We start from the raw sequence: 15,447 nt of genomic DNA on the forward strand, positions 1-15,447 counted from the left end.
GAATAGTCATTTTTTGCTCTGTATGCTAAGGCAAAAGAACAATTTAGGGGTGGGTGGGGGGGGGTCTTGGGCTTGGGTTCGAGGTGCCATTCCCTGGATACGCCCCTGGCGCATGTTAAATAACATAGGAAGGTCCAAGTTTCACGGCGCCCTCCTCTGTAGTGTCTCTCGTAGTCATATAGTCGTTTTGAGACGTAAAACCCTATATATGGTGTCGTACGCTTCCACCATGGCTCCGCGCTCGTCATTGCTACGAATGTAACACCAGAGAAAGTTCTCCTGCCAGAGGGCACTGCAGTAGCCTGTGTTGTGGATGCTGAGCCTGTCAGCGTCACGCCACTTAAGCCTGCCTCTACCAACGACCGTTCTATGAGTAATAAGCCTGGATCATCCTCTCCCTTCACAGCCCTTATCAGTGATGATTTAACAGCGATGCAGGCGCAGCAGTTGCTTGCGTTATTAAAGAAACACCCCGATTCTTTCGACACCTGCTCCTTGATGTTATCGATATTATCAGAAGCAGGACTCATAGTTGGGCTAGTTGGTGATATATTATGGGCAGTAACAGCCCATAATGTATCTTTGTGTGTCTTCTCTTCGTCCCGTGAGTTTGTGCACTGTTACTGCCCATAACGTTATTATCAACTACATAGTAGGACGAGCGATGACGCACAGTAACCAGGGTTTCTGAACGAAGTTTTTCGGTCCTCACGCTATCTGAGCGCGAATTAACAATAACGTCTTATGCTATGAAAACTTTCGTAAGACGATATTTCAGCCAATCACGATGCGGAACATATTGTTAGTGAAGCCAGCTGTCCATTGAGAAAATGTGCTTACGAAAGGAAAACTTTGTGGATTTGTCACCTGGTTTCTCCTAGAAATTTTGTTTGCATTTACTTAATCTTCAAACCTGAATACTATGAGCCAGCGGATTGTCACTCTATGAAATTGAAATTTTTCCCTTCTCTTTCCCCACTCTCAATTTATCCCGCTCTCATTGCTAGTCCGTCAGAATTTTATGGAATACATATGGAAAGAAAATGAAACGTCGTTCACAAAAACGTGTCTTCAATACGCCCGATGAGCATTTCATATTGCTCCACAAGTGCCGCTCTGCTAAAGAAAAAAAACTCTCATTCGTTCTATTGCCAGCGCGTGAATGAGAAATGACGCAACAACTTGAGTGTCGTCACAAGTTCATTCGATCTCTATTCCACGGTACACTCACTAACTGGATTTTCTGCGAAACATCTTCAAACCATCAAAAAGGCGGGTGCCCGCTATATAGCCACGTCTGAACACGCCAGAGAGGGCAATGCATGAAAATGGGTTCATCCGCGTGTTCCGAAAATCCTTTGACAGCGTAGACGTTCCGCTGCATAATTGAGCAGTCCTGTGCTCAGCACACGTACAGTCCACCACTTTGCGTGGGCCCTCATTGTGCAGCATAATGGCACATGGACGCGTCGCCTTCCAGTCGAGCATTAACGCTCTGAGACAGACACCTCCGCTGCTTCACTTCTATTCTTGTATCCCGTATTGCAAGGATCGGTGCTATAGGCGTAGGTACTGTCATTTTTCGGTTCCCAGAAGTGAATTGCTCGCGTGTACGATTCTGAGTTGCCGGTCGTGGCTCTCGAGGGCGTGGGCTGGCTGGCCCCTGTCCGCCATTGTCTCGCCTCACTCGGCAACGGACGCTCGTCTAAACGTGTGCTTGCGTCAATGAACATCACCTGGTGCCGACCTCCGCGTCCCTGACAATATTCCTCGCATCGAGTAAGTGCTGTGGTGACGCCAGCACCGTCTGTCCCTGTTGCGAAACAAGTAATACGTAAGCGTGCAAACGGGGAGAGACAATGTACAGAAAGCGAGACGGGCAATACAGAGGAGCGGTCATTGTTGACTTCGCCTTGAGCGCTCGGGCCGATACCCCGTATTTATCTAATTGCGTGCAGCGCGAAAAGAGCTACGACATGTCTTGAGGCAGATGGTCCCACAATTGAAAGAAGTGTCAAGCATTCTTGTGTGTCCGTGCTTTATCTACAATGCCCTTAATTTAAGCAGGAGGGCTTGGAAATTCATGTTTAATGCCTTGGTACACTTTTTTCTGGCGGCGTCTGCGCTTACACTTCTTTAAAAATGAAAAATGATTGCTCATAGCTTATGTCTTCACGGATGTTCATTTGCTTTCTGCCGCAGTGTCCTCTACTTAAGCTGATTCGGATAGTGCTGTTGAGAAATGTTCCTCGCTTAGCGTGAGCAAGTCGGCTGCTGGCATTCATTCTTGATTCTCATCGTATAATATAGCATACTGGTATTAACGCAACTGTCCGCTCAATCAGCGTGGTGGGTTCGGCACAACTGATGCAATTACGAATTCGATGGAAAGTAATAAAGCAATATGGTATTGTCTCACTCGCTCTCCGGCGACACTCGGGACTGTTTGACACCGTGATTGCGCGGCGCGTTGCCTAGCTAAGCTGCCGGATATTTGTCTCGATAAACACGCGCGCACAGTGTTGAGTGAGGCTTCATGTTTGCCTACAAATATGAACCTAATGGTGTCTCCGTGTCGCGCGCCAACACTTAATCTCCGTGTGTTGATCTTACTAGACAATACGCAGCTGTACAGGTTTTTCACCGTGTGATTGGCTAACGCGAGCTCACACTGGCGCGGCGCTGCGCTCATTTCGATGCAGGGACAAAGTGCTACTGGGCGCGGAAGGCGCGGGCATTATTTATCGCGTCCCCGATGCGCACTCGTCACGGCTCATCGTGCTCGCCGTTCGGCCCCGTCATTGTCGTCGACGCCATCACTCTTTCAGGAGCGGGTCCGTCGCGCTGACGCCCGCCGCCGTCGTTTGCTCAAGCCCCGGCGGGACCACCGGAAAGAGAGTCCCAGTGATAAATTAATCGCGAGCGCGCGCCCCCCAAAACTTTCGATTGCCGCTCGACGTTTCCCGCTGTTGGCGAAACGGTTGAAAAATACCCTTGTCGCCACTTCCGTCCTTACCTAAGGAATGGTCTTTATGCGCGAAACCCTGGATCGCGCGGGAAACAAAAGAGCATCGATCGGTGTTCTGACATGCAGTCGAATCCTCGTTGAGCCTCGTACACGTGTTAGGACGTAGCCCTGAGCACGAATCTGTGTTATTAGTTTCTCGCCATTGTTAATAGCCAGTAATGAGACTTTGAAAACATGCATTGCCCAAGCCTACTTCGTACATCAAGCACTCCCATGGGACACGAAGCTAAAGAGCCTTATTCTCTTTATCCTTTTCATCTTGCGAATAGTGGCTGACGAAGACTCGCGTTCAATTGAATCCTACCCACGCTTTTTTTAGTGCTTTCCGACTCTTTTTGTCTGGTTTACTTCAACCTGTCTGCTCTCGCGAAGGCTCTGTAAGAATAGACAAACCTGCGAAGAAGTTCGAACAGAAGCCGCTCGAGGCACGTAAGGTGGAACGCCTAATTGTATTTCTTCCATCGGCGAAACCAACAAAACCAATTTATCGTACTCTGTCGATCTACATGGCCGTGCGTGTGTGACTGTAGCACACGTCGTTGAGAGACAATAGTGTCTGCAGATCGCTCCCGCAAGGTCCCCTCCTTTTGTGTTCTCAGAAGGTTAGCGCGCGCGGTCGTGGCGCCACCGAACGACTGGGTAAACACTCGGCGAACGAGGCTAGAAGCCATGCGGCTCGGTTGCCTCGTCCTTTTTTGGTGGCCTTCTTCGATAGAATGTAGATGTTCTGCCACTGACTAGTGACGTGCAGTGTAGTGGAAGATAGAGACATCGCGGTACGAATCCTCGCGAAAGAAGAACATGTTTCCTGACACGCGGTAAGCGCACTGGCTAATCTCTGTGGTACGACAGCGAGGGCTTTGAGCATGTCGCAAAGCTCGTTCAATCGCTGGCTGCGTTGTGACGGCAGGTATCGATTAGACAGCGCCAACTGCATCCTCTACTTTACTGCACCTATCTACGTCGACTGTTTGTAGCAGTGGCCCACCGTTTGCTCGAACCCGCACAGGTGTCGACGCTTCGGTCTCGAGTGGCCGGGCGTTGCAAGCTGTACAAGAATTATTCGACTCGTCGTTGGACAGTTTGTCTTTGCATTGTACAACACGACGTTTCATTCAGAACAGGATTGCTTTTGTCAGGGTGCAATTCCACTGGTTGTTTCCGAACATCCAATTAGTCTAACGTTGATTTGCACTGAACTGCGCGTTAGGATGATTCGAATTCGGGTGGGTCTACAGTGCGAGACAATTATCTTAGCACAAGCATCAATAGTAATGTGGGTAGGTAGATAAACGACTTTATTGATTCATGAAAGAATTGTGCGAGGGGGCGCAGGGGAGAGGGGGCGAAGGAAGCTGGACGATGATGACCTCTCGGGTCGCTATAGGTGGCCTCTCTGGGCTTAGTCACCTGTACAGAGCTGCAGCTCCAGTTGCGAGCTGCAAAGAACAATGTACAACAAAAAAACAGTACGGAAATAAAGAAACAGAAAGAGGCACAGTATATAGACTTCAAGATGAAGGTATTACTGATTTACTAGTAACAGCAGAACCGCACGTAAGACCATAGTAAGACATATATTGAGGCCAATCTAGAAACTGAGCGAGAATTGTGTGGCTGGTGAGGGCAGCTACTCGCGTATCTGCGTCTGCCTCCTCGACTAACGGCATAGATATGACAAACAAAAGTTGTTGATTTTCTTATATTACGCAGGGAATTGATGTGATGCATCTTAGGAGAGTAAAAGTAGATAAGGAAAGTGCCTCCTTCATCTTCCTCAGCATGTTTCTCTCCAACACTGACTTTGTTGAGACGTGTCAGAACTATTTCTTGCAGGCAAAGTTCGTTTCGACGAACTTCGCAACGTCTGCTCGAATCTCATCATCTTACGGAGAAATCACTATAGTCGCTAAAAAATATATTGGCTTAAGTGTATTCGGTCTTGAAGTAATATGGTGACGTATCCAGCACAACTGCTGTGACTCCTATCATGGTGCAAATGCCTTGTTTATTGTCAAGGCGTCATGTCGGTGTGCTAGGCTGCGTGCTTTTTCTGTGTCTTTAGTCGTAATAACCCCCGCAGGATGCCTGTTCTCACGTTTCCTCCACCCCCCACCCCACCCCCACGTCCCCGCGTCACTGTCGCTGAGAGACATGTTTGTGCGGCGCAGAGGTAATCCTGGCATCACTTGTTCCTTGATTGAATCGCGCCTAGACGCATGAATCGGGTTTCCCGCTCGCAACATCCCTCATGATACATCCATTGAAAGTTGAGCCGGCTCTCCCGCGTCTCCCATTGGCTGATGAGCGGGAGCGCACTGCGTAGCCATACTTCGCAACGTGACACCGTCTTCTCGTTCTTCGTTATTTTCCGCAGAACCTGAAACCGCCTCGCATTCGCTCGGCATACAATTTTGCTTTGTGTCGAGATGGTCTAGAAACGAAACATTGAGAAATCGCCACTCTGCTGATTATTCATTGCGACCCGAACGAAGTAGAAAAGAATGCGAATATGAATTCGGGAGCAGTTCTCGTGCATAATAAGGCGATGAGCTGTCGATGAATGCAGTCCAGGTCGAACGAGCGTGCCATATTTCAAATATTTCATATGTGCGAGTGTAGGCTAATGTGAATTTTGGTGCGTAAAAAGGAAGACCATGATTTCGACACCATGGCGAAGAAACCCGATGATAGAGAGACAAAAGCTATACGTGAATAATTAATGAAGTGACTTTAATTGGTCAAAGCGTCTTTGTTTCTGCAAGCCGTGGTTGGTGTGCGCGATGCACTGCCGTGAAAAAATGAAAACCGAATTTTATAGTAAGTGTAAAAGTGATAAAAACACTTGAATATTCAGTCGTATTGTAGCCGTAGATGAGGGAAATATTGCAATGTGTTTTCTGGGGGCCACTTTTAACATGTTAGGAACCAGATTTCTAGTTTAACACTTCCCTCATTAGCGGCCGTTGCAGTAATCATTTTAGTGCTTCTGATGTTGTGATTACTGTGTTGAGTAATGTGTCATTTTTGAAAAATAACCGAACAGAGGTGCTATTAGCTCAAGCCCAAGGATGTATAATTTTTTATCTTCTTGAGCCTCCGTCTTCCCGGGAACTATTCACTTGTATGGGTAGATGCAGGAGAGCCTCCGTAACTTTCTCAACGCACCCGTTTCATTCCTACATTTAGGTCATGAAGCGAACCGAAACTCTTGTACTTGCGTTTATAATACACATATTCTTTTTTTCTTCTTCTCCTTGCGCAGGCAACGGCAGCTGTGACCAGGTGATTATGAGCAACAGCTCCAAGAACGGCACCATCACGAGCCCAAACTACCCGAACCCGTACCCGCCAAGCACGCGCTGCAACTACCACTTCCAGGGGGAAGGCAAGGAGCGCGTCCAGATCAAGTTCACCGACTTTGACCTTTACATGCCTCACGAGGGCATCAAGGAGTGAGTGGGAAATTTATTCTATCCTCTACTCGACAAATCCCGCAGATCAAAGTGGCCAGGCTGTTCGCTGCGCTAAATGTTCGTGGCTTCTTCCAGTTCATGTGTTTTAAAGGCTTCGATATTTGCTGCATTTTCAATGTGCTAATGCAGATTATGCTCGCTTTATCACGGTTCTTCGTCAGCCACTAAAGCAGTTTTCGCGTGATCTTCAACCAAATAATAGCATGAAAATGGCAAAAAATGGCGATATATCTCACACTGCGCCTGATTCACGTGTATGTGAATTCAACAAGGAAAGACAGAAATTTCTGGACACTAGTGTGGTTGACTAGTGCAGAAACTTGAGCGTGTTAGTACGCGGCTATAATAGATGAGGAGAATAACATAACAAAAAATAAAAATGACATCAAGCTGGGTTCCCTAAATGTGCGCCAGAAATCAAAGTGGCATACGTTTGCACTTGTGGTGTACTATTTGTGTACTTTTATATCCTCTAATTCTTGCGAACCTGCTATGGCTACTATCAAGCATATCATAGCAACTTCTATTTATTACACCATCGAGAATACAATAAGCGGTTGGGACACAATATTTTTTAATACTTTGACCGAACTCACATGCAGCACTATACACTAAATTTCAAAAGGCGCTCGACCATTCTCGTTATCACTTTTATATCTTTCATCACAAGGAGAAAAATGTTCATTTCACTAAAAACGTCGCAAGCTTTCAACTTGCGTATACGCCCGCTTGTACAAGAAAAATGCTCGCGACAGCAATCGCCATCATTTACATGTCGTTCGGCACGCATCGCTTTTTGTTTTGTTTTGGCATTAGCTTATTATAAACTAGATACCAAAAAAAACGGCAGCAACGCGCGCTCGGGACCTGTCCACGAATGTCTACGTCACTCAGCAAGAACGCAACACGCTTCCCTCTCTCCTTCTTTCATGCGTACACGCCGAAACTATTTGTCACCGACATCCATTCCTCTTTCATTTAAATCACCGCACTCTCCTACCGCACACTGGTGACATGGAGGGGGCTGACAAAAAAATTCAGAGCGATGTAGGGGACACAAGACCCGTCAGGGTGCTTTCTCATCGTCCCCCCTTTAAAAGAAAAGACGCCTGCCGCGAAGCGCCAGCCGGACTTGGCTGTCACATGTTTTCTGTTTCTTGAGAAGACGCAATTATTCATCCTCTAGCGCACTCATGTTAACAAACTTAGCCGTTTTTTGTGTCTTCTTCGTTCACGTCGTTCTCACGTGGGCCGTGTGTGTTGAGTTATCTTTTATCACTCGCTCTTTCGATAATAAATTGAGGCCGGTTACTCTCGAAGGGCACTCCCTCTAGAGCTCAAAGTGGACGCCAGGAAAAGAAAGCAGAGCGAGAAAAAAAAAGGCCAGATGTATTGCATCATTGAGCGACCCCATAGGCCCACCACGTCGCTCGCGTCGCATATAATCGAGCTGAAAGCCTTCGGGCTTTAAAGGATCTTCTGGTGTACCCGTTCTGAACGCAGGGCGTTCGGCTGCAGTATGGTTCTTCGGAAGCGTTCCCGATTTTCGGTCTTTTGTTTTCTTTGACTTTCTTTCTTTTATCTAGACACTTTTTCCTGCTCTGCCGTGACCGATCTCCAGAATGCTGTGCTCTCTGAGAGGATAGGTTAAAGTCAAGCTTTCAGGAGATTGTTTCAAATGGCGTTTGATGAAGCAGCTTCTTTGCAGCGTTGTGGCGTATGCCACTGATTACGGCGCTCTCCGTTCGAGTTGAACAACGCGCTGGTTTCAGAGAGCCTTTAGCCACCCACGGAGAAATGACGTTTTAGGGGCGAAGCTCCTTAAAGCGGTATCCGTTCGTCCCTCGTCGTAGTACGTAACATGTCTTACTCTTTGACCTGCAAGGTAGTACCAGTGGGAGATTTCTCCTGTGTGTTGTTGAACAATAAAAATTCGCAGCGTGCGCAATAACTAAAAGCCGAATTCTCCCGTCTCTTATTCCCCATTGGCACAGCCAATGGCATGTACATTGAGCACTATCTGACAAGAAAGGGTTGCTACGTTATACTCGCTGGGTGTAACCTCTTTGGTTTTAGAAAGATTGAGCGAGCGTTTGGCCGCATTGCCATCAATGCATTGAACTAGTATATACCATGAACTCGAGGTGGTTAAAGGTGGGAAGTAGACACAAAGCGCAAGCCGTAAGAAAGTGTGCGTGTACCACGTCTCTTTACGGAAGTAGGCACGTGACTGGAAGTGCTTGGAGGAGAAAGGGGACGTGTCTTTTTTTTTCTCTTCCCCCTAACAAGAAAGGAAAATCAAGTGGGTGGGCACGACGACGTCTTTAACGGATACTGTAAGCGAGCTGATGGGCGTCCTGTAAAGCGTGCACCTCTGTAATTATACTCGTTTAGCGGCAGAGTCAGCTTTAAAAAAAACTTGTGATTAAAAAAGTTTTGTCAACGGCACTTTTGAAACTTCATAAGTGTACTTAATTTTTTTATTAAAATTACATAGCTGAACATTACGTAACTTTATCACTCCCCTCCCACCTGCGAACACCGTTATCTAAGAAGCAAGTATACTGAAAGTGCCCAAAAATAAGCCAAATGTAACTGCGCACTATGCCAGTGAAGGTCTGGTGTGAAAAGGCCACCCGCTAAGGTAGCTTAGCACGTAATGTGTCGTGCTGCTAATCTCGAGGTCTCGGGTTAATTCCAAGCTACAACGGCCGCATTTTAGTGGGGGCGAACTGCGAAGAACAAACATGCGCTTAGATTTAGGTGCACGCCCTACAAGAAATCCAGGTGGTCGGAATTTCCTGAGATCCCAACTACGGCATCTCTCATAATCATATGATGGTTTTGGGATATAAGACGCAGCATTTATTGTTAGCTGAGTACCCTCGCAAATCAGGTACCTAATTTGTGCATTAACGTTCTCTTGTTGCCTTTCTGGTGTATGCGGTCAGAATGCTATACGGTACTAGCCTGGAGGAGATGGTTTCTTAGAATTAATGGCATAGCAGACTGCTATTAATATGTACAGGTACAATTTATAAGCGCGCGAGGGCTGCGACAGCCGCAGTAGTCCGAATAAATTAAGCTGATTTATGGTACAATAATAGTACAAAAAGCCGTGCATAGAATACTGTGGTTGTCTTTCGGTTTTGTGTAGTCAAGAGTTAAGTGCGGCAGAAAACAAATCGAATAACAGCGCGTGGGAAATGAAGCCATAACACATAGACATGCTCCGCTCTCGCTTTTTCTGTTTCGTTTCGTTCCACGAGCACTTCTATTTAACTTAGACATGTAGCAGCTTGTCAAAGTCAATAGGCGTACGATAGGCAAAGAGGCGTAGATTATTTCATAGCGAGTTTCTTTATTTCTTTTTATCTTCAGTTCAGTTGCTCTTCAGGCATCCCGGTTTCCTGCGTTTTATTCACCAAGTTGAACACTTGTTTTTTTATACGTCATTTTGTATTTGATTTCCACTTTTTATGAAAAAGCTTGTTAAGCTATTTTGACTACCCTTTATGTTGTCATTGGTGCTCAGCGAACTCAAAGTCAATAATCACGCGTCGACTTTTAAGCCACATCAATCTAGCCTTAATTCTATACTCTGTCTACAAGACAAGGATGTGTTCGGCTTATTTGTATGTTTTTGTATAGTAACACCAAAGGGGTGTTTCTTATGGTTGTTTCACTTGATTGTATGTATATTATATCAATCCTAGGTACCTATGCATTGATCACCTTGTGTTCGCAGCATTTTAATGTGGTGAAGGGTCAGTTTTACTTTTTAATTGATTGATTATTATGTGGGGTTTAAAGTCCCAAATTCACTATATGATTGTGAGAGACGCCGTAGTGGAGGGCTCCGGAAATTTGGACCACTTGGGGTTCTTTAACGGGCACTCGAATTCGAGCACACGGGCCTACAACATTTTCACCTCCATCGGAAATGCAGCCGGCGCAGCCGGTATTCAATCTCGCGACCTGCCGGTCAGCAGCCGAGTACCTTCGCCACTAGACCACCGTAGTGGGGCGCTTTTATTTTTTTAATGTGGTATGTATGTATGTATGTATGTATGTATGTATGTATGTATGTATGTATGTATGTATGTATGTATGTATGTATGTATGTATGCATGCATGCATGCATGTATGCATGCATGCATGCATGCATGCATGTATGTATGTATGTATGTATGTATGTATGTATGTATGTATGTATGTATGTATGTATGTATGTATGTATGTATGTATGTATGTATGTATGTATGTATGTATGTATGTATGTATGTATGTATGTATGTATGTATGTATGTATGTATGTATGTATGTATGTATGTATGTATGTATGTATGTATGTATGTATGTATGTATGTATGTATGTATGTATGTATGTATGTATGTATGTATGTATGTAAGTAGAAAACTTCCACGTTCGCGCAGTACTTATGCACTGTTCCAACACGTGCGCTACTGTAAATGCGACGCAACAAATAAGCGTGTCACGTACGATTTCGGCGCAGCTTCCATGTCGTCCTGTTAACACACTCGCGTTTGCTTTACTTTTGGCTGGCTCCGGCTCCGTTAAACGTTACGAGGGCCTAGAGGTCCCGAACCTTACCGACGTTATTACCCTTACGGCCGGAAATACCTTCCGCAAGGACGCCGTCCTCTTCCGGCGAAGGCCTTGAAGTGGCGGCGGCTGACCCAGGTTCCAGCCGCATCGATCGACCAGGTGAAACTGGGACACGGTGGCAGAGAGGAACTTGCGCTTCTCTTGGGCCGCGCCCGCTCGTTTTCTACATTCGTATAGCGACGACCAACGTGCGGCCGCTCGTTGCGGTGATGCGTGCAAATCAAGGCCAGCCTGCGCAAGCGTCGCCCAGCTCAGTGCGTTATGTTCGAGTCGGCTGCGCTGTCAGACGATCAGAAGAAACCTAACTAACTCCGCGCGTTCAAAGTGCGAGTGTCTGGTCAAGACGTTCTTTTTCCAGTTACGCCTGAAAGACGGCTCGTACGAACCCCCTCGGCCCCACCCGTTCTTGCCGCCAGAGATGCTGACCTACTTCTTGTTGTCTCTGGATCTTTAACTAACTTAGTCTGCTTAGGTCAAGTTTCTGTATTGAGTTTACGGTTTCTGCTGCACGCTCTGCATGCTGAACAGACAAACTGGACATAGAGGATAAGTCCTGATTGATTACCCGCCACGATGGTCTATAGTGGTTATGGGACCGGGCCGCTGACCCGGAGGCCACGAAATCAAATACCCGGCCTCGGCGGCTGCATTTTCAGTGTGAGCGGCAATTCTCGTGGGCCGCGTACATAAATTTACGTACAAGTGAACTCCGGGTGGTTGGAATTTCTGGAGCGCTTCACCACGGCGTCTATCATAATTATGTGTTGGTTTGGGACGTAACCCCATCAATATAACTTATTGTGAATCTAGATTGATTGATTGATTGATTGATTAATTGATTGATTGATATCGCGACATTGCAAACCTATCTCGGTCTCCCGCCAATTCTTAGCTGATAGATTTGATTCGGTTTGTCATTGCAGAAAAAAGACCCACCGTGTTAGCTTCGTGACTAATGTGTATCCGCGTGAGCTCTAGGACGCGTGTATCGTTCCCGACAAAGGTGGCCGTACATCTGTGAGAGCGAAATGTACGAACCCTATTGTGTTCGGCCGTGGTGCGCGTCAGAAAACCTTAGCGACGCATATTAACCCTGGGTTTTCCACAACGGTGTCCCTCATATTCGTATTGTAGCTCTCTAGCAAGTAAATAAATTAAATTATTTGACTATGTACATGCAGCACTGCCAGTTGAACTTCTTTCGTTTAAAAGGTAAATACACTCAGAGGTGTCTTGTTCGCTTTTAACTATAGCTGCGTGTCCGTGAACCGGTACTTTTTTGGACTTCATTGAGGGAACTGTACAGTCACGGCCACGCCTGTGTAGAGCACTCGAGCAGCCGGTTTTTGCTCTGCGGGCCAAAACCTTGAGGCAGTTTTGGGCTCTCTGGAAGTGGTGTATCAAGAACACGCGCGGCCTAGTTGTCAGGCTGACCACGTCAAAGCCTGATCCTGCCTCAAGGTTTCGCCCCGCAGAGCGAAAACCTGCTGTTTGCGTGCTCTACACAGATGTGGCCGCGACTGTACATTTCAGCTGGCGCTGATTTCACTGAATTCGATAAATGACGAATAGGAACCAGTCATCACTATTGCCTAAAGTGTTAGCCAATCGACGTGCGATGAAATGAATGACCCACTACGCGCACTATTTACAAGCACCTTCTCTTGTATCGCGATTGCAAAACAGAAACATAGTGAACTAGACAATATCTCAATGCACTACGATGTGCCATCATGCGGACGCTCAGTGAATGAGCACCTTGTTGTAGACTACCATGCGCGGTGCTATTCAGGCGGGAAAAGAATTAACGTGTTCTTTCTGTTATGTTGCCTCCTTTAGCTGTCTACCTCATTATTCCGACCACTATCTGTCTAAGCCACTAAGCCATCCCTACTACAATAGTGAAGTCAATGCTCTCGGGGACTTCTTAAAGGTCGTCTCAATCGTTTACATCAGCCACGTCAGGAAGCGGTAGGCATTTTCGCGATATAAAAGTAGAACCCATGACCAATCGCTATACAGCGGAATGCTAGGGCGTACTAACAAAAAACGTTGGGATAGAAAGTAAAAATGAAGGTGTATTCACTCTCTGCGTGTGTTGTTCACTGCATTTTGCTGACACGACACCTTGCCTATCAGTAAACTGAATCAGGCTTTATTAAAGTTATGTTTTCAAGATATAGGCACCAGTGTTCGTAATGTCGGTACCGAAATAGGCCTTTATGCAAATTTATGGTTGACTGCAAAGCATTCCTGATCTCTTAACTGCAACACAACAAGCTCTGGCAGTCCCTGCTGGTCATCGCGTAGATTAGGCCGCAAAGTTTAACGAGCTCGCTTGTTTGTCAGCAAATGCGAACATGAATTTTATCAAAGAAAGATTATAATTTCAGTTCTCAAAATTTAAAGACTACAAGGCACTAGGAAGTAAAGGTCATGAGCCCAAGCTTGGCGAGAATTTCGCTATGTTGAAAATCACTTTTATGTTTACGCTCTGATTTTTAACTCGTGGTGGCTCACGTCACCCGCGAAATCCATTAGGCGTAGCTAAATTGCCCAGTTATCCGTGGTTTGAGCCGATGTTGCCTTCTCGTGCTTTTCTGTAATGTTATGCTTAGCGCAGCTTCTATTGCCCTAAAAAAAATAGTTGTAACGTTCGTTCATTATAGAGGCAGAACGCTGCGTCGATATGGATCATGTCTGGCGCCATGGACGAATCATATATGATTCACAACGACACGATGCGAAAATCAGTATGCGATTCGCCAGCATGTGTTAGCAAACAAACGAGGCCGTTTCTTAATCGAATAACGAAATACGAGTAATCAACAAAGGGCCGGCTGATACGAATAACGTCACGTTCATCCATCGGCCGATAATCTAGGGGAAATGCCGCCAGCGCGCTATCACCCAATCATGCTGCGCCGTTGGCACGCATCCTATAGCGTCCGCGCGTGTTTTAAGTCATCCCCGAAAACAAGCCGTTTCGAAGCCCGGTCACGTTCGCCGCTGGCAATTTCCTTTGAATCTCGAATGCGGCGCCAAAAAAAAACTCGCTCCACGACTCCCCCGTGAGCGCGTGAATTATGACTAGCGGAGAGAGGCAGTTTCTTTTTTTTTTCTTTTTTTCGGACACAGCTGCAGCATTCCTATGCACGTCTAGCAGCGCTCCCTAATCACGCGTCGGAGACGTGCTTACGGGGTTTTAAGGACGACGTGTGGACGACGCGGGGTGATTATCCTTTCATTACGGAAACAAGCTCCTCTGTGCGCAGCCCTCGTTACAATTGTGTCTTAGAAACAACTTATTCACGACGCATAGTTGGTACTCGTTATGAGAAGAAATTACAGCAGATAAGACACATGCAGCGCAGGGCGGCAAAAATATTTAGTACTATTTATGGTTGTTCTTTGAGTCGTTTGTGTTATTGGCGGAAATTATACGGAACCGAAAAATCAAACCGACAATCAGGCCAAGGAAAACGTTAGGGATTATAATTGTTGTGTTTAACTGTATAATAGTGATTGTGAAATAAATTGAAATGCATCAATTAGTGATGACGTCGTCGCATGACAGCATCTATCATAGAGGCCGTGCAAAACCACGTCAACTGAAGAAAGTTCTCAAAGGTGGACGGGAGAGAATAGACAACATAAGCTACGAAGAAAAAGGAGATACTTTTTGCCTTCATGTCGTTTTAGGCGAAGACGTAGGGACGGACCCTAGTAAGTTTTTTTTTTTTTTTACCACTTCCGGCGTTAACTTGAAACTATATATATGCTGCTTGAATTGCGGAAAGGTATGTTCATGACTATCACTGTACACCGCGTTGTTTTTTTTTTTTTCATCACCACCAACGTTTGACGACATGTAGTGGGCGGTTCTCATTCCCCTTGCGTAGCCACCTCTCCTAGAGTTGCCATATTTAACGCTGACCCCGTAAACCTTCACGTTGCCGCTGGCTGAAAGAACTTCCGATCGTTGTCCCCCAGGTCCCGGAATGCAACGCTTGTTCGCGAAATTCCGCTAGCGTTGAACGAGCCTGGCGTCGACCCGAGAAAACGTTGGGGCACCAGTGAGCGTTTATTCTGGACCCTGCGTATACCGCTGCAACGCCTAGAGACGCGTCCGGTGTAACGAGCACCTCGCCAACATAAAGCGACCGCATACCTCCGTACCAGCGCCCAATTCTCTGTTTATATAATTACGGCGCCGACTCCCGTAGTAAAAGCGTTCTCCTCTTACAAGGGGTAGGACACCAAGATTGCATGCGCCGATAAAGGCTGTTGGGCTGAGAGTTTGCCGAGCCGCC

The 15,447-nt window shown here is 46.4% G+C and overlaps 1 protein-coding gene across 2 annotated transcripts in view; it reads left to right on the forward strand.

The window, feature by feature from the left end:
• LOC142817699 (suppressor of lurcher protein 1-like) overlaps positions 1–15,447 on the forward strand; it is a 237,114-nt gene that overhangs the window by 157,172 nt on the left and 64,495 nt on the right. For both annotated transcript variants that reach the window (XM_075895057.1, XM_075895056.1), the window contains one exon: positions 6,294–6,483. In XM_075895057.1, the coding sequence (XP_075751172.1) occupies positions 6,320–6,483 (164 nt within the window). In that variant the 5' untranslated portion in view covers positions 6,294–6,319. The remainder of the gene's footprint in view (positions 1–6,293; positions 6,484–15,447) is intronic.

This window comes from Rhipicephalus microplus, chromosome 5 (assembly GCF_043290135.1).
Source record: "Rhipicephalus microplus isolate Deutch F79 chromosome 5, USDA_Rmic, whole genome shotgun sequence".
Lineage (NCBI taxonomy): Eukaryota > Metazoa > Arthropoda > Arachnida > Ixodida > Ixodidae > Rhipicephalus > Rhipicephalus microplus.